General features: G+C 36.4%; 1 protein-coding gene across 5 annotated transcripts in view; it reads left to right on the top strand.

Moving 5' to 3' along the window:
* The window catches only part of ERCC6 (ERCC excision repair 6, chromatin remodeling factor), a 106464-nt gene that overhangs the window by 19792 nt on the left and 60010 nt on the right, over positions 1-26662 (top strand). For all 5 annotated transcript variants that reach the window (XR_013485217.1, XM_020996886.2, XM_078150909.1 and 2 more), the window contains exon 5: positions 2004-2718. Coding sequence is in view for 4 of the 5 variants with exons in the window: in XM_020996886.2 (XP_020852545.1) it covers positions 2004-2718 (715 nt within the window). In the remaining variant the exon portion in view is untranslated. The remainder of the gene's footprint in view (positions 1-2003; positions 2719-26662) is intronic.

Below are 26662 nucleotides of genomic sequence, written 5' to 3'. Positions count from 1 at the left end.
TCATTTTTATCAAGGACTTTGATAAAGGCATAGATGATAGAGATATACTTGGATCTACAGATGATACAAAGTTGGGAGGGAAAGCTAAAATATTGAACAGAGTTGAAATCAAGAAGTTGTCGATAGGCTCTAGATCATTAGGCTAAACTGAATAAGATGAAAATGAAGAGAAATGAACATAAAGTCTTACATGTGGGTTCAGAAAATTAACTTCACATTTACAAAATGGGAGGGGGTTGGTTGGGCAGGCGTGATTAGTCACCAGTTCCTCCGAGAAAGATTGGGTTGTTTTAGTGAACTGCAAGTGCAATATGAATCAACAGTGTGTTTTGGCTTTCAGGGAAATGAATGCAAATTTCATATGAATTAAGATAGACATAGAATATAGAACCAGAGAGACAATAATCCTGTTTGGTACTTTGCCCTGATCAGACCATAGCTGGAGTATTGTATTCATTCTGTGTGTCAGATTTTTGGAAAGAACATTGTTAATCCAAGGATTGACCAGAAGAGGGCAATTAGGATGGTGTAAGGTCTCGAGATCATGCCTTGATCATGAGAATTGGTTGAAGAAAATAGTTACATTCCCCTGGAAGAAGTGAAGAGATGATGGCTGTCTTCAGGAATTTTGGGGTGTGTCAAGTAGAAGAAAGAGTAAACTTCTGATTGGACTTAGAAAGCAGAATTAGGAGTAATGAGTGAAATTTCCAAGAGCCAAATTTAGGCTTGGGATAAGTTAAAAACTTTCTAATAAGATGGGCTCTTTGAAAGTGGAATGGGCTGGGGCAGCTAGGTGGTGCAGTGGATAGAGCACTGGTCCTGGATTCAGGAGGACCTGAGTTCAAATGTGGACTCAGACACATAATACTTACTAGCTGTGTGATTCTGGGCAAGTCACTTAACCCCACTGCCTAGCCAAAAAAAAAGAAAAAAAAAGGAAAAAAAGTGGAATGGGCAGCCTCTGGAGGTAGTGGATTTTCACTCACTAGAGCTATTCAAACAGAAGTAGAGGGGGGTTTTTATGGAGGTACAGCTTAGACAAGATGGTCCCTTGAGGTCACTTCCAACTCTAAGATTTTGTAATTCTGTTTACCTTTCCATCTGATATGTGAATCCCTTATACAGCATGCAAGAGAAATAGTCATCCATCTTTTGTTTGACCTTTGTTAGTAATATTGAATTCAGTATTTCAGTATGCAGGTCATTTCATTTTTGGAGAGATCTGATTTTTTAGAATATTCCATAAGTTGAACTAAATTCTTTCTCCCTGTAACTTCTGTCATTTGCTGTCTATTTTGGCCTTCACTACTCTACAGAACAATTCTAATGACTCTTCAACACGACAGCCCTTTCACACATTTGAAGATAGCAACCAGATCACTGCTTTTCTAAGATAAACATTCCCATTATTCATATGGCATTATTTCAAGTTCTTTCACCTCCTTCATTTGCTTTCTGGAAAATTTCTAGCACATTATCATCCTTAATATATGATATATGGGCTTGAGTATAGTGTTCTAGTTCTTATCTGACCAGTTCAGCATAAAGTATAAGTTCTTCATGTGATTTAGGAATTTATGATTTTGTCATTCCCTGGGCATTTGTCAAAGTATCATTATTAGAATAAAGAGTGTGTGTGTGTGTGTGTGTGTGTGTGTGTGTGAGATATATGATATAGTATTTGGGGAGAGTTCAGAGTAATAATTTTTTCCCTCATTTCATTCCCAGTATTCAAGGTAACACTTAGTATTTAGACATTGTGAATAGGGATATTTTAATGTTGCACATAAAATATAAGAACATGAAGTTTTACTCTATAAGTATATCTATACAATGTATATAAAAATATCAGTGCTTGGGGGGAGTGTATTGATTTTTTTTGCCTTAAATGATAACTTTTATTTGTTTCAATTTTGTTTGACTTGTTTTCTGTCCTGTTCCAAGACCCATACTAATAATAACATTTTATGCCAGGCACAAATGAGTTTTCTCTAATTTTTCAGAGCCTGGGCCATCATCTCTTGGGAGTATGCTCATGCCAGTTCAGGAAACTGAATGGGAAGAGCTCATTCGGACTGGCCAGATGACCCCCTTTGGTACCCGTATTCCTCAGAATCAAGAGAAAAAGCCTAGAAAATTAATGCTTAATGAAGCGTCAGGCTTTGAAAAATATTTGGCAGATCAGGCAAAATTATCATTTGAAAGGAAGAAGCTGCAGAAAAAAAAGAAGAAAATTCAGAGTTCAGTTGATTCAAATGTGATCCCAGCTTCAGATAAAAAAGAAAAGAACAAGACCAGTGGGAAGCAGTTGAAAACAGATAAGCGTTTGAAAAAACATATCAAGAAACTTCAAAGGAGGGCTGTTCAGTTCCACAGTAAAGTAGGATTTCTAAAGGAAAAGAAACTATTGGAACCAAAGAAGTCCAAGTATGATCAAGGAGATGAAAGTGAAGATTCAGAGTGTGTACCTGATGATGAACTTATCTGCACTGAAGAGGAGGAGGAAGAGGAAGAACTGGCACTTCATGGTACAAATAAGCATGATCATAAGCTGAAATTTTTATCTAAGCACAGGAAGAGGCAGAATAAAATTCCAACGGAGGAAATTGATGATGAATATCTTCCTAGCTCTGGAGAAGAAGAATCCATAGGAAAAAATGGCAAAATCAAGAGATGCCGAGATGATGGAGATGAAGATTATTATAAACAACGGTTAAGGTTAGTCATTAAGTTGGGCTAGAAGGAATCTTTTAGGGGCTAAAAAATGCAGAGTTGTACAGCCAATTTTTGCATTAATAATAACAGTAATGATAGCTAACATTTTAATAGCACTTTAAGGTTTGGCCTGCTCTATATACATAATTTGAACCTCACAACAACTCTGTGGAGTAATTATTTACAGGTATTATTTATTAGCTCCATTTTACAGATGAGGAGACAGTCTCAGTGAAGTTGTGTTTTGCCCGTTGTTATTGAAGTTAGTATTAGAGGCAGGATTTTTGAATCTTAATCTTCCTGACGTCAAGTCTAATACTCTGTCCGTGATACCACACTGCCTCATGAAACAAATTGTTTCTCTTTGTATTGCTGTATTTGAAAATTGAATGCTTCAAGTTTATAAAATATTAAGAACTCTAGGTATTACTTAACTTTATAACATCCCGCTTATAGTAAAGAGAGTACTGGTTTTTTGACCAGAAGACCCTGAATTCTGTCGTGGATCGTGGTTATTTACTAGCTGCCTAATGATGAGCAAATTGTTTAATACCTATGCCCCAATTTCATCATCTGTAAAATGGGAATCATAATACTTGCATTCCTTTCCTCTCAGATTTCTGGATTTATTGTGCATTATTACTTGAAGGTTAGACCTTAGGCAATGTCAGTTATTCTGAACACATCTGAAAAGTAGATGTAGTGTCTGAGCCTCTGATTTAGTTGTTAGAATAGTAGTGTACTAAAAACTTTTCCACTTTATTTTGGTGGACTTGTGTCAGGTGGCCTGTTGCGATAGAAGAAATAACATTTGGCAGCCTGACAGGAAGGAAAGAGAAAGCAATTTGATCATAGGGTCACAGACCTATAACTCAAAGAACGCTTAGAGATCATCTTACCAGCCTCTTCATTTTCTAGTTGAGGAAAGTGATGGTAAGGACAAAAATCTTGAGTTATCAGAAAAAAAAGTTAAAGGAACATATTCATTTTATGGAAAAAATTTATAAAAATGGATGAAATACTGATTATGGCACTTAAAGAGGTAGATTTCTGGAATCTGAGAAATTCATTTATGTAGAGTTTCTCATATTCCAGTAATTCCAAGTAAGTGGGATGTTGCTAGGGTTTAATTTTAAAGAAGTTACCTATTGAATTATGAAGAACTATTAATTCTGGAAATATACTTAGAAAATACAGAAGATATATATTGAATTTCTTTTCCTCTATAGTTTTCATTTTCTCTTTGAGAAATAACTCTGATTTCAAAGTATTTTGGTTAGTTTGTATAGATAAGGTTAAATGGAACATTGGTGTACTTATTCAGTAAAGTTGCATGAAATCAGTGTTGCAAGTAAACATTCTTTCAGGCAAGGAAAATTTACCTTTTCATCGGCCTGGCTAAATATATATAATAATAATAATAATGATGATAATGATAATGGTAATAACCTAAATTTTATGTGAATAATAGCTTGTTTTATGTGATACTTGATAGTTCACAAAGTTCTGCTGAATTAGTTTGATGTTCCTGATGTGTCATCTAGAGATGCTAAAGAGCTGTGGCAAATTTAAATACTTACTTTATTGATACTTTAGAACAGGTACAGTATAATTTTTTTCAGTTATCTGAAAATGACCATTAAAATGAGTTTGAAGCCTGTCTTTTCTTCCTTGCTTCTAGTCTTTTTGCTTCTATCTTTGACCTATCCTATTTTTTTCACCACTAAGACCCTCCTATTTCAGTAATCCTCCTTCTCATTCAACTTTAGTCTCCACAGCTACTGGATTCAGTTCAACAAGCATTTAAATACCTACTGTATACAAAACACTCTAATAGTAGATGCTATATAAATCAATCAGTAAACATTTATTTATTTTTATTTATTTTAGGCAATTGGTGTTAAGTGACTTGCTCAGGTTAAGTGTCAGATGTTTGGTCTGAGGCCAAATTTGAACTCCTGTCCTCCTGACTTCAGGGCCAGTGCTCTATCTACTGCGCCACCTAGCTGCCCCTCAGTAAACATTTATTAAGCTCCTACTATGTGCTAGGCACTGTGCTAAGTGCTGGGGGAAATACAATCCCTGATCTCAAGAAGCTTACAATCTAATGAGAAAGACAACTTGCAAGCAAATATATGCAAAGCAAGATATTTACGGGATAAATAGGAAATAATTAATAGAAGGAAGGTACTGTAATCAAGAGAGAATGGGGAAAGCTTCCTGCAGAAGAAGATGGGGAAGCCTGGGAGGTTAGTAGTTGGAGTAGAGGAAGGAAAGCATTCCAGGCATGGAGGTCAGCCAAAGAAAGTGCCTGGAGTTGAGAGATGGAGTGTCTTGTCTGTGGAATGGCAGGGGAGGCCAGTGTCACTGGATTAAAGAATACATATTGGAGTGTAAGGTTTAAGAAGCCTGGAAAGGTAGGTGGGGCTTAGGTTATAAAGGGCTTTGAATGCCAAACAGATCACTTTCTATTTGCTCCTAGAAGACAATAGTAAGCCACTGAAGTTTATTGAATACTTTAGGAAAATCACTTTAGTGGCTTATTGGAGGATGGATTGGAGTGGGGAGAACCTTGAAGCAGGTAGACCCACCAGCAGGCTGTTGCAGTAGTCCAAGTGTGATGTGATGAGGGCCTGTACCAGAGTGGTGGCAGTGTCAGAGGAGAGAAAGGAGTGTATTTGAGAGATATTATAAAGGTGAAATTGGCAGGCTTTGGGAACAGATTGGATGTGGTGATGAGAGAGGATGAGGAGTCCTGGAAGACTATTAGGTTGTGGGTTGGAGGCCAGGAATGGTCTTGTCCTTTATCGTAATAGGGAAAGGTAGGAGAGCGGAGGAGAGATGAGTATGTTTTGGACATACTGAGTTTAAGATGACTACTGGACATCCAGTTTGAGATGTCTGAAAGGCAGTTGGAGATTGAAGTTTGGAGTTCAGAAGAGATTAGGGCAGGAAAGCTAGATTAGAGAATCATCAGCATAGAGATGGTAATTAAATCCATGGCAGCTGATGGGATCACTAAGTGAAGTAGTATAGAAGAAACGAGGACCCAGGACAGAACCTTGAAGGACACCTACAGTTTGAGGGGCTTTGACTGAAGCCAGGGCAACAATGTGGGTGTTGCCTCCTTTGACCGTATTGAAGTGGCTTCTACTTGTGAGGGCATTTGATGGTGATGGGGGACTGTGTAGATTCTGATTTTGCAGGTAGCAGGGTGGGGCAGGACGTGGGATGGAGGATGGAGTAGATATTGCATCTTCATATGGAAGCAGCAGCTTGGAGGGCTGTTTGGTCTCTGATTCCAGACAGGGTAGTGTTGTCAGCACCGAATTCTCTCTTCTTGGTGGTCGTCATTACTCATCTACCTGGGCCAACTAAACAGCTGAAAACAAGATATAAGCTGTGGAATTGTACGCTGCTGATCTGCAGCCCATATAACAGAGAAGGGGATCTAGGCCTTTCTTTGGACAAAACACAAGGTATCCCTGTCAGATGCTCCTTTTCAGCCTGAAGACCTGTCCTAAATAAAACCTTTCTTTTAAATGCCATCTGCTCAAGCTGTTATACTATCTTCCTCTTTCCCTTCACTGTCAGTTCTCTACTAAAAGTTGTTTTTCCTTACTGCTTTCACTCCTTTTCAGCTACTTTTTCCCCAATTTTTTGCAATATGGGTTCCATTAGCAAGGTCACTAATGATTTTCTTCTCACTAATCCTAAATGCCCTTTTATCTGTTCTCTTTGTCTGATTTCTTTGAGGAATTTGACCCAGTGGATTATTTTGCCTCTTGATATCTTCAGTTCCCTTGGCTTCTGTGAGACTACTCTCATGATTTTTATTCTGTTCCTCCGATCACTGTTTTTTGGTTTCTTTTGGTTCTTCTGTATGTTATATTTGACCCTTCTCTTCATCCTATCTAATCAGTTCCCATGTCCAATCCTTTCTATCACTATATCCACCATGTTTCAGGCTATTGTCATTTCTCACCCAGATATTCCTAATTGTTTTTTCTTTTTCTAGTCTGTCTTCTTTCCAGTCTATCATTCATATTGGCATCTGAGAAATTTTCCCAAGAAATCTTCCCAGTATCTCTTTCCAATTCCAAAACCTTTGGTGACTTTTCATAGCTTGCTGAGGCAACTTGGTGGCCAGTGGTAGAGGGCTGGGATTTGAGTCAGGAAAGCCTGAGATTAAATCCTGCCTCAGACTCTTATATTAGCCGTGTGTCCTAGGGCAAGCCTCTTAACCTCTCTCAGTCTCAGTTTTCTCATCTTATGGGAATAATAGTAGTAACTGCTTCCCAGAGTGGTTGGAAAGATCGAATGAATTAACATATAAACCTTAAAGCATCATATAAATGTTTACACAATAATATATATGCTTCCTATTCTTTCATTCAGGGCTGTTTCATTCTGGTTTCATTATAACTTAGGCTGTTCCTCTGCATGTGTTGTATAGTCTAGTAAAGCATGGCTGATGTTTGTTCCTCTCCTCATAGTGTACTTTCTCATCTCCATGCCTTTGTTCATGCCATACCCCTTGGCTGTGATGACTCCCTTTCCTGCCCTGCCATCCCCATCTGTTGACATTTCTCCCTTCAAGGGCCCATTTCCTTCATGAAGCCTTCCCTGATACCAGCCTCCTCTCCTAGATTGCTCTCTTCTATTTTCAAATTTTATATAGTACTTTGATTGGACCTCTTCTTCGCACTTATTTCCCTCTCCCTCACATCATGGTTATTTGTTTCTTTACTTCCCCAGTCTTTCCCAGTTAGATTGAGAGCAGTTGTGTCTAATACTTGAGAGTGTAATATCTTTCTTTGTGAATCTAGTTATGTACTACAATCCCTTTTTATGTATTAGTAGTTTTATAAATTATTATTCAGTGTATATTGATGGATTATAGACTTTGGAGAGAGTACAGTTACCTTTTTGTACAAGCAGACTTCTGTGTTAAAAGGAAAGATCTGAAAATTTTACAGCATGTGACATAAAAAAGGACTGTGCTGTAATAGTAAGTCCTTTAATAGAAGCATTTTTAGTTGAGTTATGGAATATTTCTTAAATATCAATAAGCAATATAAACATTTGGTAATTTTTGAATAAAGAAAGAGTAAGGGGATTAATGAAATCTTATTTTCCTTATTAAATTAATTTTTAAAGATTAGTTATTTTGATTAAATCATGATTAAATTTAAGTATTTCAAGGATCTTTGATTTCATCTGTGTGGGTATTTAAATGTTTTTGGCATTTTAGGACCTGCCAGAACTTACACCTTATGCCTGTATGGTATAGCTTTTGATAACTCAGAATCATCTCCATTCTGTAATGAGGGAGCAGAGTAGGTCTTATGTGAAGAAAACTTTTTAATATGCTTGCTTATATTCAGTGAAGTAGATTTTATTCTTAATGTTAAAATTATAAAACAAAATTATCAAAGCCATATCCTAGACTATTTTTTTGTTATAGTTACAGTAATATCTTAAATGAATTTCAGAAATGCTAGTAACTCTAATTGTCACCAAAACATTCCTTGTCTTAAAATTTCACAGCTATGGTAATTATGGCTATTAAACTGCAGATGTCCATAGCAAAATGTTTACACTAACACCCCTAGACACTTTTCAGTTTGGGGGGTGCAAAAAGAAAATAAAATATTCAGAATTGAGAAGTCTATTAAGAACATTTTAGAAATATCATTCACTTTTATTTATGCTTTGTTCCATGTAGTTTTTCAGCTTTTTATGTAAATAGCAGTTGAAATTATAGCAGTATTCTATTAGGTGAGGAAAAAGACCTTTAGGATTACTTAACTTAGCAATGGTTTGGTGATAAATGATCAGTATAAAGCTACAGATTTTGAAACACAGAAAATGAGTTTTTTTTAATAAAATTTAGAAATATGTATCCAAAAAAGCCTGTTTCATCAAGCTGGAAGGAAAATGTTCTTATAGCCTTATTTGGTTATTGTGCCTAACAATATCCACTCTAAACTGCAAGGATTGAAAGTGGATGGCTCCTAAATATATTTTCACCTCAGGGTGTTCTTTTCTGGCAAGTACCAAATCTTTTTTTATAAGCTGTTTCTAATTACATCTTTTTTTCCTGCCTTAAAACTTGGTAGGCTATCCCTATAAATGTGGCAAGTGATCCTATCCTACCTGCCTCTAAAACTTAAGATTCATAATCTAAGACAAATCTTTGATGTCTCTTATTGTTAAACTTATTTCAAATATACATTTGTTATAATCAGCTGCTTCACATCTGTGTCATGGCTCAGAGGCTTAGGTCTCCCCTTCACTTTCTGCCCTCCTGCCTCATCCCGTTTCTAGGACCTTACTATTTCATGACTTTCTCAAATACGTGACAGAACTTAACTTCTTTATACTTAATTTCGTAGCTTCCTTCTGCAATTTGGAGTTCAAAGATTATCTTCTCCAGGAAGCTTTTCTTGAGATAGATATAGATATATATAGATATAGATAGATAGATAGATAGATAGATAGATAGATAGATATAGATATATATAGATATAGATATATATATATATATATATTAGCCATCTGCTGACCAGAATCATTGCCAAAACAACTCCAATATGTTTTTATTTTGAATTTTTGTCCAGACCTGTGGTTTCATGGGTATGTGAAACTCCATGTGTGGAAATGCCTTCCATCAGTGTATATGTGCAGCTCATATATAACTTGTAGATTATTATCTAAGAGTTCTGAATGGTTAATTAACTTGACTGTGGTCACACAGCTTTGTGTGTTGGTGAAGAACCTCATCCTGCTTTCTTTACTCAACTCATCTGCTATTCTGCCTGTTTTTATAGGCAGTCATTTATGCCTGATTTGTTTTCATTAGGTGAAGACTGTTTTTGGAGTCATTATTTTCTGCCAACAATCCCATTATTAATGTTTTGTACCTTTGATAAAAGATGATAGACATGGATTTTCCTTTTCCTTTTTTTATTTTTATGAGGCAGTTGGGGTTAAGTGACTTGCCCAGAGTCACACAGCTAGTGAGTGTTATGTGTCTGAGGCTGAATTTGAACTGAGGTCCTCCTGACTCCAGGGCCAGTGCACTATCTACTGAGCCACCTAGCTGCCCCCCTGACATGGCTTTTTCTTAAAATATATTGCTATGCTTCGAGAAAATAGAGGTCTAAGAGTTTTGACTTTGACCTCTAGGAACTTGATCCTAGGTACCAAATAAAATCTTGACAAAATGACACATGTTATTTGAGGTAATAACATATGTCTTTGGGAGTGGTTTAATAATGTCATATATCATAATGCTATAAAATCAAGATTGCCCAGTGGACTTGAAGATCAGATATTCCATTTTGTTATTTCTATTTATGTGTGGAAAAAAAAGTAAAGATAAACAGTTTTATTAATTTTTATTTTTTGTTATTTTAGGTATGCCATTTCTATTCATTCCTCAATTGATATACAAGGTCATATTGGTTCTTATTCATTTGCATCTTGACCACATGAATGCATCTGTTAACTCGAGTAGCTTTTAGGGTTCCTGGAAAACTCAGGTGAAGTCCTTGACATCAGAGAATTTAGATTTGGATATGTATTCACATAAATCCCTCACTTATAAACTTGAATGTTGAGAACAATTGTATTTGTCTCAGATATAGATGTTTTTGTTGAGAGAAATAAATTGCTTATCCTGAGAGGGCATCAGTGCATTAATTCCTTGGGTTTTCTGAAAATTCTGCTTTGTTGTTAACTCTCTGATTCAGCAGCTGATGAGGGTAACATTTTCCCTTTTTTAATTGTCTTGGACTATTGTTGCTTTGACATGGATATAGAGTTTGAATAAGAACAATAGGTATCTACCTCTGAGTCTCACATTTATTCATTAATCCGGAATCTCTCCATCCCACTATACCCAGCTGACTCTGTCATAAATCCTGGAGATGGATTTGTGGAACTCTGTATATTTATTTAAAAAAAAAAAAGACCACTTTTGCTACTAAAGATAGGTGATTTGCAGTAGAAACCATGGGGGCAGTTCTTAAGTCAATTTCAGTAGCTTCTGGTATGCTAGAGATGTGGTTGGGGCAGTAGGACTTTTGTGGTACCTGAGCACAACTTTCAGATATTAAGGGACTGGTTTATATTGCCTTGCCAGCTGAGACAGTTTATTTTCTGCCATTTCTCACCTCTCTCCTGCTTCGCCTTCACTAGGTTGTCAGCGCTTTTCCAGCAGAGATCTCCTAGATTATAGGATTGAAAGAGCACAGTTTAGTTTTCTCTCATGGGTAGGGTTAAAATTGTTATTCTTAGTTCAGTTTAAACATAAATCACCACACTTCAAATTTATGTTTGACTTTTATTTCGATATTCATTTCTCAGTACAGCCTTTTAAATATAGGTTGCCTGCTTGCTTTTCTTTTGTGACTATAATATACTATGGTATACACATTCATGTTACCCTTGCTTATCAAAGTTCTGGTTTACGTAGACCAAGCTCGTTCATCAAAATTGCCTTAGTCCTTTTAATATTAAATATTTACATATCACAAAACATATATGGTAGAAAATCAGTTGAATGATACATATAGAGCAGAAGTTTCTTGAGAAAGTATGATGAACACATTCTTTTAAAAAGTTTTTTTAATTAACAAAAAATATTTTTCCCTTCTACTTTCTATCCTCATTCAGAATAAAAAGAAAAACTCTTCTAACAAAAATGCATAGTAAAGCAAAACAAATTTTCTTATTGGCCCTGCCAGGAAAAAAGTTTTGTTTTGAGACTGGATCACCATTATGCTCACCCCATTGTTTATCAGCAAGGACCTCTTCTGTTTCTGATCTGGATTGGTTTGCCCTCTCCTCCCCATCTTAGGCAGTCTGGTGTGCCCCCGCTCCTAGGGACTCACCATATTGGTGCCAGACTTAATGTGGGACATCTAGTCGATTTTAGCTCTACTTCACCTCAGAGAACTCCCAGCTTTGACCTCTCTACTAGCAGGGACTGGATGAGAGCAGCCCCACACCTGACCCCCAAAATATATTCATGAATGTATTCTTGATCCATGGAAATGCACAAATGTTTGCATATGTAATAGAATTAATTTTTGTCTTATATGTAATACAACAGTGTGAAATTTTATTTTTATTTTTATAATATTGGTGTTGGAGGATGGGGTTAACCCAATCTTTTAGACTCTCCCATATCAAACATTTACTGTGTGGTATCATTTAGTTTTGGATAGACTTCCCAGCTTTGGTAGGGAATAACTGTGGGTTGAGAGAAAAGAGGAATTGTAGCTTTTAAGAACAAACTATCTTTTTCAGACCCTGAGATTCTGGGCAAAGTGCAGTTTCCAGGTGTAATCACAAGGTGGTGCAGTGACTCAGCACATAGCTGCTTCTCTGCATTCACGAGAAGAAAACAGTTCATACTTACAATGTGTGTGTTCGTGTGTGTGTGTGTGTGTGTGTGTGTGTGAGAGAGAGAGAGAGAGAGAGAGAGAAAGAGAGAGATTTTTTTGGCAACACCTCGATAGTCTGAGAATGTTGATAAATCCAGTGCTAGAACATAGCATTTGATTAATGTTGTATGTACATCTGTGTAGGCTCCAGGACACTACTGATCATGGAGTATTTTTCTTGATTTTACAGTCTGTCATCTTTTAAATTATTGTATGTTTTTTGAGTTGGTGAGTACTGACAAGCGCTGCTTTCAATAATTATTTATTGATTACTTACTTTGAACAAACCATAATCACAGTGTTTTGTTGTCCACAAAATTGTGTTAAGTCATTGATTACTTTCTTCTAATAGGTAGAGGTTGGGGTACCACCTGGTAGTCTGGTGGGGCTGGTGATCAGTGATCAGAATGGATAGCAGGTAGGAGTCATTTCCACTAGTTGGATCAGATATTCTCTCTGATGGAGTGCTCAGATCAGAGTCTGAGTTCAGGTGGATACCAAGCATGAAAGCAGAAGCAATTTATGTGCAAGAGCAGTTTGTGTAGAACAATTGCCTGGAGACTGGCTTTCCCCAGTCTCTGAGGCTCTTTGGGTGGTACAGTTTAGAGATCACAGGATCGTAGTTTAAGAGCTGAGAGGGACCTTAGAGATTGTTTAGTCCACCCCCTCCATTTTACAGATGAGGACCTGAATCCCAGAGAATTTAATGACATGCTCAAGGTCACATAGCTCTGTCTGTATTCAGTGACCTGTCCCTGAGAAAAATCTTCAGGTTTTAAGTGGCTGTTTGGCTTCACAGCAGGCTTTCATATTTTGTGTCTGTGTGTATCCTAATCAAGACTGAACCTCTTGAGAAGGACTGTCAGGGCTTCTTTAGGGGTTATTGGGAGGGGTGGGAGGTTGCAGGATCCTAGTGTGGAGTATCAGTATTAGAGCTGTTTCCTGCCTCCCAAGTCATTGATTTCTTTGACTTTAAATAGACATACATACATACACACACATACATTTTTTTTGTATGTGTGTGTGTGTGGTTATGCTAGGCAATGAGTGACAATTACCTTATGAGAGGCACAAATTAAATGCAGTAGTAGTACAGAGGATCAGTCACTTCCAGCTGGGTTGCTTAGAGTATCTTTGAAAAGATGACATTTGAATTGAGTCTTGGAGGAAAGATAGGATTTCTGCAGGTGAGAATAGGGAAATGGACTTTCCCTGGAGAGGGATTGGCATGAACAAAAGCATGAGAAAGTGCAATGAGTATTCAGAGAACAGTGACAAAATTTCAAAGGACTCATAATGAAAAATTCTATTCACCTCCAGACAGTGCTGGTGAACATTTTTGAGTGCAAAAGGAAGCAGATTGTTGTTGACTTGTACTTTTCTTGCCTTTTTTGGGGGGCAACATGGCTAATACGGAAATCCGTTTTGGATGACTTCATACATATAATGGTATCATATTGCTTGCCTTCTCAATGGGTAGGGGAGGGCCTTGAGGGAGGGAGAAAATTTGGGATTCAAAAATCAAATAAGGGGCAGCTAGGTGGCGCAGTGGATAGAGCACCAGCCCTGAAGTCAGGAGGACTTGAGTTCAAATGCGGCCTCAGACCAAACACTTGACACTTACTAGCTGTGTGACCCTGGGCAAGTCACTTAACCCCAATTGCCTAAAAGCCAAAAAAAAAATCAAATAAATGAATAATTTTAAAAATCAGAGAGCAGTGACTTAAATCAGTCCAGTTTGGGTGGAGTATGGGGTTCATGTGGGAGATGGAGTAGATTAGAACCTCTTTGTGGAGGACCTTAAATATCATGTAAGGAATTTAGACTTCATTGGTTAGTGATAAGGAGCCAGTAAAAGACACGTGTGTGTGTGTGTGTGTGTGTGTGTGTGTGTGTGTGTGTGTGTGTTCGTGTTGGTGTGAAGTTTGTCCTGCCTTCAGCCCTGAATTGGCCTCTTGGCAACTTTCATCCATTGCTCCTCCATGTGACAGCCCTTTAAATTCTTGAACACAGCTATCATAGTCCAGAAATAAGACTTGATAGGGCCCTGAATTATGGTGACTGGGTAGAAGAGAACAGATCCAGAGATCTGTTATAATGTTGGCAATATAAAACTGAAAGTTTTTCTAACAATAAAAACCCAATAATTTAATAAATAATAAATACTGGGGACAGCTGGGTGGCTCAGTGGATAGAATGTTGGGCCTGGAGTTAGGAAGACTCATGTTCTTGAGTTCAAATTTGGCCTCAGGCACTTACTAGCTGGGTGACCCTGGGTAGGTCATGTAACCCCATTTGCCTCAGTTTCCTCATCTGTAAAATGAGCTGGAGAAGGAGATGGCAAACCACTCTGGTATGTTTGCCAAGAATTGGTCGTGACTGAAATGACTGAACAGCAGCAAGCCCTTGGTACCTCTCTAGTGCACTGTTGTATCTAGGGCGGTTGTGAGGCTCAAATGAAAAGATGAATGTAAAATACTTTGCAAACCTTAGATAAATGTCTGTTATTAGAATTGTTATTATCCTACAGTCACCAGGCCCCCAGTCTGGGGATGACTTTGTTTACTGACCCTTCTACTACACTCTTGAGTAAGGTACAGCAATACAGGGAGGAGTATGCTGGTGAATGTTTAACAACAGGGTTGGGGTATGGGAGTAGGGGGGGAAATGTATGCATATACTTTTAAGTTTACTCTGTATTATTGATACACTTTTTAAAATCTAGACAATCAATAACACAATAAATTAAACCCTGATCTGAAGTGATTGCTAATTTCTGAAGTGTAAATACTCACACTGAAAATTAAAGTTTTGTTGGAACTAGCTTTCACACAACCATGATTGTATCCATAATATTTTTAAAAGCTTCTAATTGCCTGAATTAATCTTACTTTATTATAAGTCTATAATTCTGCATTGTTAAAAGTAAGTTAAAATATTAACCCTACCAAGTTATTTCTTAGCTCAAGTTCACAAAACCATCAGTGGCAGCTCCTTTATGTAAACTTCATTTTGCTTTTGGAAACTACCCGATCTGCTTTTTGAGTTATCATGATTAATATTAATCATGAAGATTCATATCTTGTATTGCATAATCCTTATTATGCAGTAATCCTTAAAATGTTTATCTCTAGCAGTCTTCATATGATGAGTGAATGTAATAGGATAATGAAGAGACAGTAGCTGATTTATATGAATTTGGAGACTACATTTGCCTCAGTCAACCTGATTATGTCTTTTTTAAATCAAAGACTTAATTTAATTTTATAATTTCTGACTTCCCTACTCATTTTGAAACAAATTGTTCTTTAAAAACTTGGATATAGCAAATTTTCTAAGACTAAATTTAGCCAAAAAGATATAAACAAATTAAAAAGATGATACTTATCTGTGCCAGCAGTTACTGGTAAAATTCATTTTTGTCCAAAGAAATTCTGTTACCTTAACATTTTTGTGCTTTTATGGAATTGTATTTTAAAGGTAGAAAAAAAAGGAGTCAGATATTCCTTTAAGGATATTTTCTTAGAGAGCAGGTTGACTGTTCTTTTAAATGATAAAGCTAAGACACAAATGAAGACTGATTCTGGTTTGCTCAATGAACACACCTTTCATTCTAAGCTCAAGTACATAATTGTCTGCATCAGTCTTAATTTACTATGTAAGGTCTATGCTACTAACTGTGTGTATTTCATCTGTTAGTATGTACCAATTAAACTCATCCAATAGACCATAAAAAGGCAGATAGAAAAATAAAACACTGAGTATCTCAGTTTAGTAAATTAGAATCATCTTTAAGGGGTTCTTAGCTGTTTGAAATAGAAAACATATTACACTACAGAAATTCAAACTATATTAAATACCCAGCTTGGTGCCTGAATATATTTTTAAAAAATCAAATTGTGCTCATTACTGTGCTTCTTGTTGTAGGATTTCTTTCTTGGGTATTGCAATAAGTGGAAAATGAGCTTGCTATCTAAATTTAATACTATATTAAGAATGATTTAATTGTATGATATATAGCTTTTTTTCATAACTAATGTGGATTTAAACTGCTCTTTGGGTCAGTGATCCATGACAACATAAAAGTAAAGCTGTATAGTAGTAAGGTCATCAAATAGCATGTTATATGAACTCATTGATACTTTGAAGACTATATATTCATTTTTATTGATTTATTTAAATGTTACTTGATAATATTTTTGCACTTTGGTAAATATATAAGACAGCAGATAAGTTTTCTGTAGGTTGTTATAAACAGTTGTATGCCTTGATTAATCTTGTATTAGGTATCTTAGTGAGTACATAAATAGACACTGTGCTAAGAATTGGGGATACAAATGCAAGCAAGGCAGAGAGTATCTGCCTTCAAACAGCTCACATTCTCATAGGAGAACACACTGCAAAAAGGAGAGCTGATGGGTTGGGAAGAGGCATGGAGGACTGGTTCTAAGCAACACAAAGTGAAGGCCTACCTATCAGAACCTAGGATCCCAGGGGGTGAAGTCAGGGATCTGATGAAGGTAGGGAAGAAGATTCTAAAACTGACTTTTTCTGAAAATGTTTACATTTCTGGTAAGGTTAAGTTTTAGACAAATACTTGAAGATGATCAAACCTAATTTGAGGTTTTCAAAGTACTGTCTTTTACAAAGATGGTATACTTTAGCAATTAAAAGAGGTTGTCTTTTAAGCAGTGAAAAAGTGAGTTCTTTGGGAATTTTAGAATTTGGAAAATACTTTAAAATTGATATTTATATTGAGTCTAAAACTTAGATTTGACAATTTCCACACTTGGCACTGATCAAAAGCATGTTAATCTTACTAGAAGAATTCCAAGCAATTCTGAAAACGAGTAACTGTGGTGTAGTGACAAAAACGCTGGATTGGATTCAGAGTTCAAATCTTAGCTTTGCTATTTAATTATTTGGATATTTTTTAAAAAAATTCTTTGTAATGTAGGATGTCTCTCTGAGATGAGGGAAAGGTATAGCAGGAAATTTAGCTTTGTTAAAAAATCAGTGAAAGTTTATTTGAAAAAGCAAAATGACATAAATTAAAATCTTCAATGTCTTTCTGAGATATTCTTGAGGGAGCTAATTTGTTGATGAATTCTGACCCATTAATCTTTTTTCTTGGCATATATTTAAAAACTTCTTGCCAATCATATTTTATTTTAAATTTTCATTTAAAACCTTTGAAACTTTTCAGAATAGGGTGGAGGAAGTGATGGAACTAATATTTATTCATTACCTACTATGAGCTAGACACTGTGCTGAGGGCTATATAAATATTATCTCATTTGAGTAGTGTTTAATGTGTGGATATAAAGCATCTCTCTTGAATAAGACATAATGACTTATCCAAAAATGGATAATTATAAATCGTTTTACCTTTTGGAGCTCACTTTCCTCTTTTGTATGATGAGGAGATTGGATTAGATGGACTCTAAAGTTCTTTTCACTTCTAAACCAATGATTCTGTGATCTTTTAGATCCTTGAAAAGTATATTTTTATGAAAGTCATGTTAAGTTCAAATGATCAGATATTTGGAAAAATAACTATCAAGTAAATGTCAGAATATTAATGTTACTGGTAGGAATAATGAAACAACCATTAGCCACGTATAGCTTTTTCATTTTAATAATCTGTTGTTCTCAAATAAGGTGAATTTTCTTTATAGTCTGATTAAGGCTAATTTTTTTAGTGATAAAAAGCTACATTTAACATATTACCAGTAGTTGTAGGGTCAATTAACAATTATTGTTATTGCTTTTGTATACATACACACAATAGAAGGAGCTATGTTTCTTTCCAGGAGAGACTAAAATTTGATTACTTACTCTTTAGCTTTTGTTATATATAGGATAAGATTAGACATTGGTTTCTTATGTAAATAATTGTCCAGTTTGCCATTTACTTTATGTATTAAAAGCTGCTGAGATTTACTGTTCCCATGCATCTTTGGATTTTAAAGGCTAGTATGAAAAAGTAGAATTAGTTTCTTCTAAGCTTGAAAAATAATATAAATTGAAAATGAATGTTGCCAAATTACAAAGAATAAGCTTAGTTCCAAAGAAAAGGCATAGAAAATATGAAAAGACACTTCTTCACACTCCTTTGCAGAGGTGGGAGATGGGTACACAGATGTAGAACCTTGCATATATTGTCAGATTTTTTTGATGCATTGATTGGTTTTTTTTTCCTACTTAAAAAGATTATTTATTATATATGATGGACTCCCTGGGATAGGATACACTGTCCTGATTTTCAAAACAGAGAAGAAAACAGTCTGAACATTTTCGGCTAGTAGCATGACTTTGATTGCTGGCAAAAGTCTGTAGTGGATCATCAAAGAGTTGGTTTGTTAACATGTAAAAGAGGAGGTGGTGATTACAAAGAGCCAGAATGGATTAATCAAGAACAAGTTGTGTAAAATGGAGAGGGAGAAAAGGAACCAAAAAAAGCAAGTAATGGGTAATGTTGCATTTAATAGGAAAAGATACTTTATGTAATGGAGATGTGCAATTTTATGTTCAGTCCATTTTTTATATTCCACTCTGTATATGGTAATATCTTCTTTGGTGTTTAAATACATGATAAAAAATATCTAAAAGAACAAGTTATGTCAAACTTAACCTTATTTCCTTTTTTTTTTTTGGACAGGGCTATTAAACCAGTAGGCAGATAAGTGGCTCAGTAGGTAAGGCCCTGAGCTTGGAGTCAGGAAGACCTGGGTTCAAATCCAATCTCAGATACTAATTGTATGACCCTGGGCAAGTCACTTAACCTGTGTTTACATTAATCCATTGTAGAGGGCAATGGCAAATCATTCCAGTATCTTTGCCAAGAAAAACCCAATAGACAGTATTGGCATCCATGGGGTGATGAAGAGTTAGACAGGACTAAACAACAATAATCAGACCAGTAGATTAGGGGAATGCTGTAGAAATAGTTTACCTAAATTTTAACAGACTAGTTGATAATGTATCTCATCCTATTCTTGTGAGAAAGAGGAGAAATGTACTCTGTGGTAATACAGTTAAATTAATCCAGAACTGGAGGAATGGTTGGCTCAGGAGTCAAGTGACTTTAAAGAAGTCCAATATTAGCACAGATGACATGAAGCTAGGAGGGATAGCTAATAAACTGTATGACAGAGTTAGGAGTCCAAAAGATCTTGACAGGTTAATGTGCTAGGCTGAAAATAATTAGGGATAAACACAAAACGTTATACTTGGATTTTAAAAATCAGCTTCATAAGAACTTGGTGAGCGAGGCATAGTTTACAGTTTGAAAAAAAAGTTTGGGCATTTGAATCATCAGTGTAATATGGCAGCCAAAAACCTAATTAGTCTTGGGCTGCATTGAGAGGCAGGAATGTTTCTTCCTCTTCCTTTCTGCTCTGCAGAGAGCTTCCAGGAATAAGGAGCTAAGAGTTCTTCTCTGCTGGTCAGACCACATCTGGAGCTTTGTTTTTGGTTCTGGCACCACTACTTAGGGTGGACATTGATAGAGAATCCAGAGGAGAACAGCTGGGATGGCGAAGGGCCTTGAATCCTTGCCATATGAGGATTGGCTAAAGGAACTGGTTCTGTTTGGATTCTGGAGAATAGAAGACTCAAAGGGACATGACAGTCATTTTTAGGTGTTTGGAGATTTGATTCAAGAGAGCAGAACCAAGAGCAGCTGGTTTAAACTAAGGCACATTGAGGCATGATGTCAGGAAAAACTTCCTAACCATCAGAGCATCCCAAATGTAGATGGGCCACTTTGGCAGGACCTGGCTTCTTCCTTAGAGCTCTTTCAGCAGAGGTTTGATGACCCTGTGAGTGTATCCCAGTAGGGATGCATTCAAGTATAAGATGTACTAGATGGCTACTCAGGTCTCATCCAGCTCCAAAATTTTGTGCTTGTCTTTTTTAATGCAAAAAGTTCTTTTTAAAATTGCACTTCATTACTTCAAAGGTCAATGTGCATATTCTCTTAACCCTCTTTAATTAGTAAATAATAATAAAAAACCCAAAACATTAATCACCTAGTATGTGTAAGTGCTGTGCTAGGTGCGGGGATGCAAAGAAAGAAATGAAACAGCCCCTGCCCTTGAGGAGCTTACAGTCTCTCCAGAAAAGATGAATATGCAGGTCACAGTTAATGTCAGCTGGAAGAATGCAAAATTCAGTTTTGGGAGCATTATAAAATGGTACTAGGTCACATTTAATGCCAGCCAAAATTCAATTAATGTGATATGTGTGGGCCATTTGTCTGTTGTTGCATGTGGATGTATGTGTTGTGTTGCTGCCTGTGCTGATGAGGATGCAACAGCTAAATATGCTTCCTGGTGTTTTGAAGAAAACAGAAGAAGGCGGATGCTCTGATTGACACATTTTTAATGTGGATGAAAAAGACTTATTCTGGAAAAGGATGCCTTCCAGAGCTTGACATTTCTAAGAAAGAAAAAATCCTACCTAGATTTAAAGTGTCCAAGGCTCTCAACACTTCTTTTGGGAGGTAATGTAGAATGTGATTTTAAATTAAAACCAGGGCTTGGTTATTGGTCTTAAAATCCTTGTGCTCTGAGAAGGTACAACCACCTATCGCATCCAGTTCTTTGGCAGTCAGATGAGAAAGCATTTTGAAGACTGGGTTTCAAGTTATTTTAGCCTAGCTTTTGAAAAATATTGCAAGGACAACAATATTGCTTTTAAAGCTTTACTGATTTAGATTATGACCCAGGTTATCCAGCTACACTTGGTTCACTGTGATATGTGATGTGAGCATGCAAATTGTGGATAAAGCTCTTTGCAGCTACCAGTGTACGTATGAAGATTTAAAGAAAGGAAAGACAGTTTAGTGTATGTTGCTAAAATATTTTAAACAATAATGATGTTTTTGTCATATATACCTTTTAGCCTTGTCTTTCAGTATAATATTTAGTAATTTAAAAATTTAAAAATTGTGCTTTCTATAAGTACTTTGTGTCTTTGTGATAACTTCAGTCTTAGCTTACCTGTATTTTAGCAAAGTATGTGATAAGTATCTCATACTATTCGTGTGGGAAAGAGGGATAGAATAAGATAGTATAATTAGATAAATTGATCCAGAACTGGGGGAGGGGTTAGACTTCCTCTAAGGACTTAGTTTTAAAATTTTTAATTGCGTATTTATGTTCGGCTGGAATTACTGTATTTTACATATAACTGTAACTTCTAGTGCAAAATTGAATAATATGACTAATTCTCAGCATTCATTATTTGCATTAACTGTGTATTAACTGTGGCCTCTCGGTATGTGCATACAAAGTAGTTCCAAGGCGATGTGAGGGATGGCTAGCTTCTGGTGATGTCTTTTTAGATATAGCTAGAGAGGTCATTAGGACATGAGAAGCCTTTCTGGCTCGGTTGAACCTGTCAGAACTTGCTGTGGACTAGAATAGCCTTTGATAAAAGTTACCTGTACAATACAGTTATTGTTGAAGATAGGACTTTAGTTGAGTTTTAATATTGTTGGTGGGACTGTGAACAGATAACCATTTTGCAGAACGATTTGGAATTGTGGGAGAAAAATGACTAAATTGCTTCTCCTCTGACGCAGTGATACTGTTAAGGGCATATTCCCTAAGGCTGGTCAAAAAACAGAGGGAAGAAAGACTCTAACCAAGATGGCTACCTGATTGGAAGACGGATTATCCAGTTTCCATATATCTTGTTCCAGCCAGATTCTGAAGTCTAGACCAGTAGCACTTTTTAAAAATTAACTTTCCCTTTGAAAAAAAAAAGCCCTAATCAGACTTTTCTTTGTAATTGGGAAGGACCATTTTGTAGATGAGTTGTTCTTTTGCAGTTGGCCCCTTTCTGTATGAGATCCTTAATGTGAAATGGTATACAGCTTGTACAGGGTTTTTTTTTTTGGTTTGTTTTTTAACCAAAAGGTAGACTAGAAGCAAAATACGTTAGCAAACTTTCAATGTACATTTTGTAAGTGTTCTTTGAAAATGTTTGTATGTTATAGTTGGGACTGCCACTGTTATATTTCTTTGACTTATTTGTTTCTTTTTTTTCCTTTCTTGTTATGCTTGTGTAACTTTGAGTGTGTACCAAATAGTGGAAAATTGGCTGCAAAATGAAGCAGCGAGCTTTTACTCCAGCCCTTTTAACTGTCTGCACTAACAAAATGTCTCAACATGGTACAACTGCAAGGGACTACTTGTAGAGTTAAACTGTTTATGCTATATGTTAATTTCTTTGGTGTCAGTATTTTGTGCCTTGGTCAAAGTTACTTGTTACATGATGAACCAGTCAGGGGCCTAGTGTCTTGGGGAAAACTAGGGAATGTGTTCACTGTTCATACCAAATTTTCCATCTTGATTAGTGTTTTAATTTTATTGCTACGTTTCCTTGTAGAAGGATGCCAATAGATTTGGAGGGTGGGCTGAATATGATAGTAGTCTGTGTAGTTAGAAAAGCTGCCAGTGAACAACATGCCTCCTTCATTTTATTTGGTTGCAGCTGTGACTATTATGTGATTTTTTTTTTTTAATGTGGGGGTGGAAAGATGTTTTTTAAGTGTTTTCCCTTTAATTTAAACAAAAACATAACTGAGTCTGCCTAAGTTACTGATTCTTTAAATTAACTGCCCTGTTATTTCTTGGATAAAGTAACTTAATCGAGATATTTCCTAATGCCATTTACACTTTTTTGGCCACTAGACAATCTGGACTGTGATCCTGGCTTTGGTATCGTTTCCCTCTGTGCATGTAGACAACTTATTAAACCACCCTGAGCCTGTTTCCTCCAATATAAAGATGCTTATAGAGTTATGCATAATTCTACAGTGGTTTTATACATGTAGAAGCTTGTTATTGCAGAATTTTAAAATTAAGGTAATGATCTAGTTTGCATTACCCAGAGACCAGAACTCTTTACTGGTAGAGTGATGTTTTGGTATAATTCATAATTTATGGAATGGTGTTTTATGAATGAAGGAATGAATGAATAAAGCATGTTATTAAGCTCTTACTACGTTCAAAACTCTGTGCTAAATGCTGAGATGTAAGAAAAACAAGACAGTCCCAGCTGTCAAGGAGCTCACATTCAAATGAGAGAGACAACCCATAGAAGGCTTTAGCTGCAAGCTGGATGCAAAGGTCCTATGGTCCTTAGAGTACAGTGACAAAGCGGATCATAATGTTTCTTATTTAGTGTCATTTCCGTTGATAAAATCATACCAGTTTCTGATGCTGAGCCATTTGACAGTGCCGAGAACTTTGGTGATAAGAATTTCCTTTTCTGGGTCTTCAGTAGATATGTCTTTAGCACTTGCAAGAGCACTTTGTTACCAGGCTGTATCTTGTCACAGGGATTGTTTTCCTGAACGATGGTTGAGGACACTGGGCTGGCCACAGGTATTACTATTCCCAAGAGTTTTGAGTTAAAGCTGTCTGAAATAAAGTTTCTAGGAGACACATGGGAGTTAAGGAGAAAAAATTAAAACCAGCTAGCAAAAATTTTTGAGCTATGTACTAGATAACTAAAGGATACAAAGAAATATAAGGTCCCTTATTATAGTCTTATTAGCATAGCAAGAAAGATATGGTAGCTGAGCCATGGGGCAGTAGTTCTGAGGAGTTTATCACCTTTATTGTTTTTCTGTTTCTTGTGAATGCTGCTTATACAGAAGCTGATACTGTGTGAGGAGGTATAAAGGACAGGTATGACCTTGTAGTTGTAAGGTATTGTGGCTTTGGGATTCAGGTGGTGCTTCACTATCTTTCACTTTGTATATTTAGATGTGTTCTCCCTCTGTTATATGTATTTTCCCCAGGGCAGCCTTGTATGTCAGGCTGTGCTCCTCAGCTGCCAAGATAAGAGGCACAGAAAACACTTGGAGGACATGACTATGGTGAAATCTTGGTTTTTAATGTTTTATTAATGTTTCCCCCCCCATATATCACTGTCACTTTTCTCCCAAATAGAGCTGTCCGTTGTAGCAGAAACAGGCAAAACAGACATGTTAACCTTGTCTGATGTTGTACGTAGTATTTTTTTTAAATGAATGAAAAAACATTTATTTAATGCTTACTGTGTGCCAAGCACTGTTCTGGGTGCCAGGGATATAAATACAAAAGCAAAGATAGTTCCTGCCTTCAAGTAAATTGCATTTCAATGTCAGAAGCACATCGAGATAATAATAGTAACAGCTAACACACAGAACTCTTTAAGGTTTGCAAAGCACTTTAGATAGGTTATCCAGTTAACCCTGTGAGGTAGATTATGATGAGAAAACTGAGGCTCAGAGACATTACATGAATTGTCTAGCATTTCCCAGCTAAGGAATGTCTTGCGACAGAATTCAGAGTGCTTTCCTGCTTCCAAGTCCAGAGCCATCCACCATGCCACCTGCAAGTTATGGCCAAGGAGGGATCCTTTGGTCCAAAAAGTTACTGGGAGGATTACTGGGTTTAAAGGAGAAGATTGATCCGTCCCATCCAAGAACAACAACATATTTGATACAATCATGGTCCATGATTCCAGAACTGGAGAGCTCAGAGTCTCTGCTGGGGCGCTGACCAGGGGAGGGGAGTGGTCAGAGTTCCTCTGAGGGGCTGAGCTGCGGGCTGCTCTGGGGTAAGCTGGGCTGGGCAGGGCAGCGCTGCGAGGGCCGGTTTGTATTTGTATGTAGCATTCTTACCCCTCATCTTTCAGCTTTCTACTGAGAAAAGACAATTCTGTTAGTCCTCTGTAATCAGCATTAGTCATGACATTAATTTGAATTATAAGGTCTTCTAAGTGATGTTTTCATTTATTTTTATGGTCCTTTATATCCTTTTGGTTCTGCTTTTCTGACTGCATCAGTTCATATAAGTCTACTCAGGTTTCTCTGAACTCCTCATAGTCACTGTTTTTTGTGGAACAATAATATTTCATTACATTAATTCACAACAGTTTTTTTCCAACTGTTTTCCAGTCTATGGGCATTTACTTTGATTCCAGTTTTTTACTTTAACAAAAAGAGTGAATATATTGTTGTATATATAGGATCTTTCCTTTTTTTTTTATTCTGAACTAAACACCAAAAATCATTTTGATACACAGCAAAACAGGAAATGAGGATTACATATGAAATGATGAATTTCTGTTTTGTTCTTCATCCTTAAAAATATAATAAATTTTGTGTTTTCAAGATTATCCTGTTTATCTCTACTTCCTTCTGAACTTTCTAGACTCTTCTGTGTATTTTTAAAAATGTACTTATTTCATTAAATATTTACCAGTTACGTGCACAGAATTTTTTAACATTCATTTTTGAAAATTTGAGTTCCATATTCTCTACCTCATACCCTCCCACCACCCATTGAGAAGGCAAGCAATATGATATTGATTATACATGTTGCAAAAGAAAACACACACACAAAACCAAGAAAAATAAAGTTTAAAAAAAGATGCTTCAATCTTCACTCAGAGTTAATCAGCTCTCTCTCTGGAGGTGGATAACATTTTTCGTCATGGGTCCTTGGGAATTGTCTTGGATCATTATCTTGATCAGAGTAGCAAAGTCTCTTTCACAGTTGATGATCCTTACCCTATTGTTGTTAGTATATAATTTTCTCCTGGTTCTGTTCATTTCAGTTTCTATCAGTTCAAATGAGTCTTCCCAGCTGTGTATTTTAAAAAAGATTACAATGGCTCTTTTATTTTTGACATCACTATTGCTAAACCCTATCCTCCTCAAACCCCAGCTGTTAGAAACCAAGAGAAAGAGAAAAAAAAGAAAGGGGGAAGAAAAGAAAAAAAAAACCCAAAAGACTTTGTAACAAATAAGCTTAAAACAAATCCAGTCATCACATCCAAAAAAATAATATTTTTCTGCACTTTTTATCTATCACTTCTTTGTCAGGAGGTGGGCTTCATCATATATCCTTTGGAAATGTTTCAGTGTTACCATACTTGTATGAATTCTTCTATTCTGATCACTTTGCAACAATTCATACGATGAAATCTTTTGTCATTTCTTACAGTGTTAGATTTATGCTACAGTTCGTTTAGACACTCCCCAGATGTCTAAGAGACAGTCTAAGCACCTCAGATTTTAGTTTTTCCTTTCAGTTCTTTAGATCAGGAAGTTGTTTTGCTTGTATATCTTCCCTCTCAGTATTATAGGATGTTCCTTATCCCTGCTTGTTTTCCTGTTGAGTTTGATTTATTTCTGTACCAACCTTCCTTTGCCCATTTCAGATAAGAGAAATTCATCTCACTATCATTTCCTCTAAGTTTGTATGCTCTTCTTTCCACACACCTTAATATCGAGAAATGTCAGGTTCCTACCCCTTCCTCCTTCTACCCTGCTGTATACCTTCTTTTATCCTTTTCAAACCCACAGAACAGGACTAGTCCACTTTCAGCACATTTGTTTTTGATGATGTTAAGTTCTGAAGGGCCACTTGTTTCTTCTCCCCATTATATCATCCCCATTACATAAACTCGTTCTAGTTGTCCAA

This window comes from Phascolarctos cinereus, unplaced genomic scaffold, assembly GCF_003287225.1.
Source record: "Phascolarctos cinereus isolate Bilbo 61053 unplaced genomic scaffold, phaCin_HiC Scaffold_3;HRSCAF=262, whole genome shotgun sequence".
NCBI classification, from domain to species: Eukaryota; Metazoa; Chordata; class Mammalia; order Diprotodontia; family Phascolarctidae; genus Phascolarctos; species Phascolarctos cinereus.
The sequence above is the reverse complement of the archived record's forward strand: the minus strand, read 5'-3'. Positions and strand labels throughout refer to the sequence as shown.